General features: G+C 54.4%; 2 protein-coding genes across 2 annotated transcripts in view; both read left to right on the top strand.

Annotated features, from left to right (window-relative positions):
* Positions 1 to 1,125: 1,125 nt before the first annotated feature.
* On the top strand, positions 1,126 to 1,495 carry Pmar_PMAR021172 (hypothetical protein; the record flags this gene model as incomplete). The annotated part of the gene is made up of 2 exons (XM_002782578.2): positions 1,126 to 1,168; positions 1,335 to 1,495. The coding sequence occupies 2 exons, from the start codon at positions 1,126 to 1,128 to the stop codon at positions 1,493 to 1,495; spliced, it is 204 nt and encodes a 67-aa protein (XP_002782624.1).
* A 176-nt stretch (positions 1,496 to 1,671) lies between these two features.
* The window catches only part of Pmar_PMAR021173 (hypothetical protein), a gene marked incomplete at both ends in the record, with an annotated part of 5,666 nt that continues 4,118 nt past the window's right edge, over positions 1,672 to 3,219 (top strand). Inside the window, 7 exons of the mRNA XM_002782579.1 lie at positions 1,672 to 1,808; positions 1,870 to 1,989; positions 2,036 to 2,153; positions 2,201 to 2,433; positions 2,479 to 2,615; positions 2,663 to 2,751; positions 2,797 to 2,997. Of these exons, the coding sequence (XP_002782625.1) occupies positions 1,672 to 1,808; positions 1,870 to 1,989; positions 2,036 to 2,153; positions 2,201 to 2,433; positions 2,479 to 2,615; positions 2,663 to 2,751; positions 2,797 to 2,997 (1,035 nt within the window). The remainder of the gene's footprint in view (positions 1,809 to 1,869; positions 1,990 to 2,035; positions 2,154 to 2,200; positions 2,434 to 2,478; positions 2,616 to 2,662; positions 2,752 to 2,796; positions 2,998 to 3,219) is intronic.

Below are 3,219 nucleotides of genomic sequence, written 5' to 3' on the forward strand. Positions count from 1 at the left end.
CTGTAAACTGCTTGCCTAGTCAGATACAACAGCGACAAGATGACAGCAACGACGAGTTTCTTTGATCGTTTCCGAATGGATTGTTTGTTGTGTTGCGTAGTGAGGGAAGTCATGAAGTTCACGACGTGAAAGGAGATAGAGAGTGCGGTAACTTCGCGAGCCGTATTCTCGAACAGTCGTGACATGAGCTCATGCTAGTGCTCGAGCCCTTAACCCGCATTATAATGAGAAAAAATCTCATGATATACGCACTAGTAGACAAACCTCCGCAGAACACATGTACGCGTAACAGTTTGATGCCTTACTTGAGCGCGCAACGTATGAGCATACGTAGTTGAATTTTCGGCGAAGAAGTGCCTCCTCTCATCCTCGACCCCGGGACGACCCCTCAAGAACTGACTCAGTCATGCTGCTCGGCTAACTAACCTAGCAACCTGCTTGTAAATTATAGCAGGTAAGATTCTTACCGTAAGAGAAGTGCCCGGGGAGCGCAAGCCGAGGAGCAGAGTGAAACTGACAAGCCTCCGCAGTCCTTTACAGCATGCAGGTTTCAAGGGCCGAAGTTGGCACTATCAGTGTGAGTAACAGATTTGAGCACCTCAATTGGCGATATCTGTAATACATACCATATTCGAACGCCTCAGCATATATCTAGCGGCATATCGCCAACTCTCGGTGAAATCTGCATTTCACTGGTATTACGCCAAAGATTAGGCAAAACACGTCATAGTGTTGGCCAAACCTGCGAGTTCCACCAAACTTTTGGCGATTCCCCGGCCTAGCGCAGATTCCAGCGACCCAAGGTTGGCGAAACCTGGATCCAAGCGCAGAATAGATCACCTCGGCGAGCGGACTTGGCGGCCAATTCCGGGCAGATTTCAGCGGATGCGCTGAATTCTGCACGGCGAGCCGACCAGCTTGGCGAAATCCCGTAAAACCCTGGTCGTATCACACATATCGCCAAGTTGTTTAAATTTCCTAGATACAAGGAATCGCCAGAGTTGGTGAGTTGGCGAAACCTGGTGCTCCGGCAGGTTTCGCCAAGTAACTACCGCACAGATAACGCGGTCAGAATGGTTACACCATACAAGTTGTCAATTTCGACACTAGATCCTGCGATACGGCATGCCTGAGCCGTCAGAGCCGAGGAAGGAGCTCGAGCTGAGTAGTAGTAATAGTAGTAGTAGTAGTAGTAGTAGTAGTAGTAGTAGTAGTAGTAGTAGTAGTAGTAGTAGTAGTAGCAGTAGTAGTAGTAGCACCACCGTGCTGCCTTACAGGTGTCCAGCGTATATGGTTAGTACAGTGGATGTCTTCAAGGGAGCAGGTAGTGGTAGTCCCCTATAGTGGATCTGGTCTACAGCTGGCCACTCTAGACCCTAGAGCTTTCAAGTATCAGTCTGGTCGGGCATTAGTACGTGCCCTAGGGTCGGGGGAAGGAGGGGGAGGGGTTGCTGGAGGTGTAGGAGGAGCTGGGGGCGGCGGATTAGGGTTGTAAGAGAATCTCTCAAAGAGATAAGTGACAACATGACAGGTGCAGGGATCGAACCTGGGGCCTCTGGCTTTCGTAGTACTGATACTATTATTCTGATGCCTTCGACACATGCATTGATGCAACTAATGTTGCGTAATGGACTTTTTCACACAGGAAGAAGTTGCGTTAGTCGTCATGGGATGGGAGGCATTCGGAGAGTTGGCACTACCGTCGTGATGATGTCACAAGTACCGGAAGACCGGCAGGGCAGGGCCAAGAGCCCCTCCTTGGCCCGGTTGGAGTCTATTGCGAAGAAGCACCCTGAGAACCCTCTGAAGTGGCTAGAGGAGCTGAGGCGAGTCACGCCACTAGAGGGAGTGGGTAGGTCCTTGTAATAGGTCCTTGCAAAGAAGTGGCAAAGGCGTGGTACCAAAGTCTGCTGGAAATGACCGTAGTCTGACGAACTTATTCACTCACGCCCAACGGAGAGTAGCGGCAGCCATTGCACATAGAGGCCGGTGGGACTACCCACGGGGTGATGTGAAGAAGTGATGGTCATTACAGGGCTACCCAACAGAAGTCCAGCAGTGGGAGGAGCATGTCCTCCCGTCCCCTCACTGCTAGCATGCCTAATGTCAATACAGCATCCCCTAGTCTTCCCCGGGCAGTTGACCTAGCTATGGTAGGTCCCACTCTCCTCTCGGTCGGCTTATGCATCGGACCAATCAGACTGGCCCGGCCTCCTCCCGAGCGGTGGTGGAAGAGTCGCGAGCAGCTGAACTATGCCAGCTGCCGCCTCTCCCCACTGCCCTGCCCAAGGTCCTACCGTCAAGCGTGAGTCGTGGTGAGGGTAGAGTACCTGCCTTGGACCTGGCCAAGGCTGGGCCTATCTCCACGCTGCCTCTGGCTAACAGTGCGTGTCACTCGAATAGGGTTCTCCCTACTGGAGGGACGCTGACCAGGTCGGGGAGTAGGGGGGCGTCGGGATGAGAAGGAATAGTGGTCAGGTCCTCGAGACGACTGCACCTTCGGAAGTCTTGCCGAGCATCTGCTGGCCAACCGACGTGCTCCTCTACTGCGACGCGAGATCGGTCCACTAGGGCGAACACCCCCTCTTCCCAGCGGGCCTCGTTGAGCATTCACGGTGGGCTGCCGGCTGGGGCTGGTTATAGTCCATACCACTCCTCTTAGGAATCATCGGTGAAGAAGGCCTGCCATCGGCACTATTGCCCAGCACTACGAGCAGGGACCCAAGGAGAGAGTTAAAGGAGGAGGCGCAAGTAAGCCCTGTTCGGCTTTTCGATACCACTCCTTTGTCTCACCAGCTCGTCGGGGAGCTGGCCTTCCTCGGGGACCTCAGCTGCCTCGCTAAGCTCCATCACCAGAGGGAATTGTTCGCTCAAGTCGACAGAGAGCTGTACCGGATGGATGAGCCCTCCTTTACCCCACAAGGGGAGTCCTTGGCCTCTCCAAGGCAGCGTCGACTTGGCCCCTGTGAGGTCCGCCGGCCCAGCGAGTGGGGGGAGGTACGACGGCTACTACTGACAATGCTGGGGAAAGTCTCTGTGGACAAGCTGCCGATCCCGCTACTGTGGGACTTGCTGGTCCCTGGTCTTGAGACCCTCCCCATCCCTCTCCTCATGGCAACAGACTGCGAGACCAGCAGCGTTGTAGTCGAGACGGAAATGGAGGAGTGCCCGTGTATGCAGCGGGCCGAGCCATGCCTGTGTCTGAGCCCAGGGGAGTGG

The sequence above is a fragment of the Perkinsus marinus genome (assembly GCF_000006405.1).
Source record: "Perkinsus marinus ATCC 50983 genomic scaffold scf_1104296938764, whole genome shotgun sequence".
Classification (NCBI taxonomy): Eukaryota; Perkinsozoa; order Perkinsida; family Perkinsidae; genus Perkinsus; species Perkinsus marinus.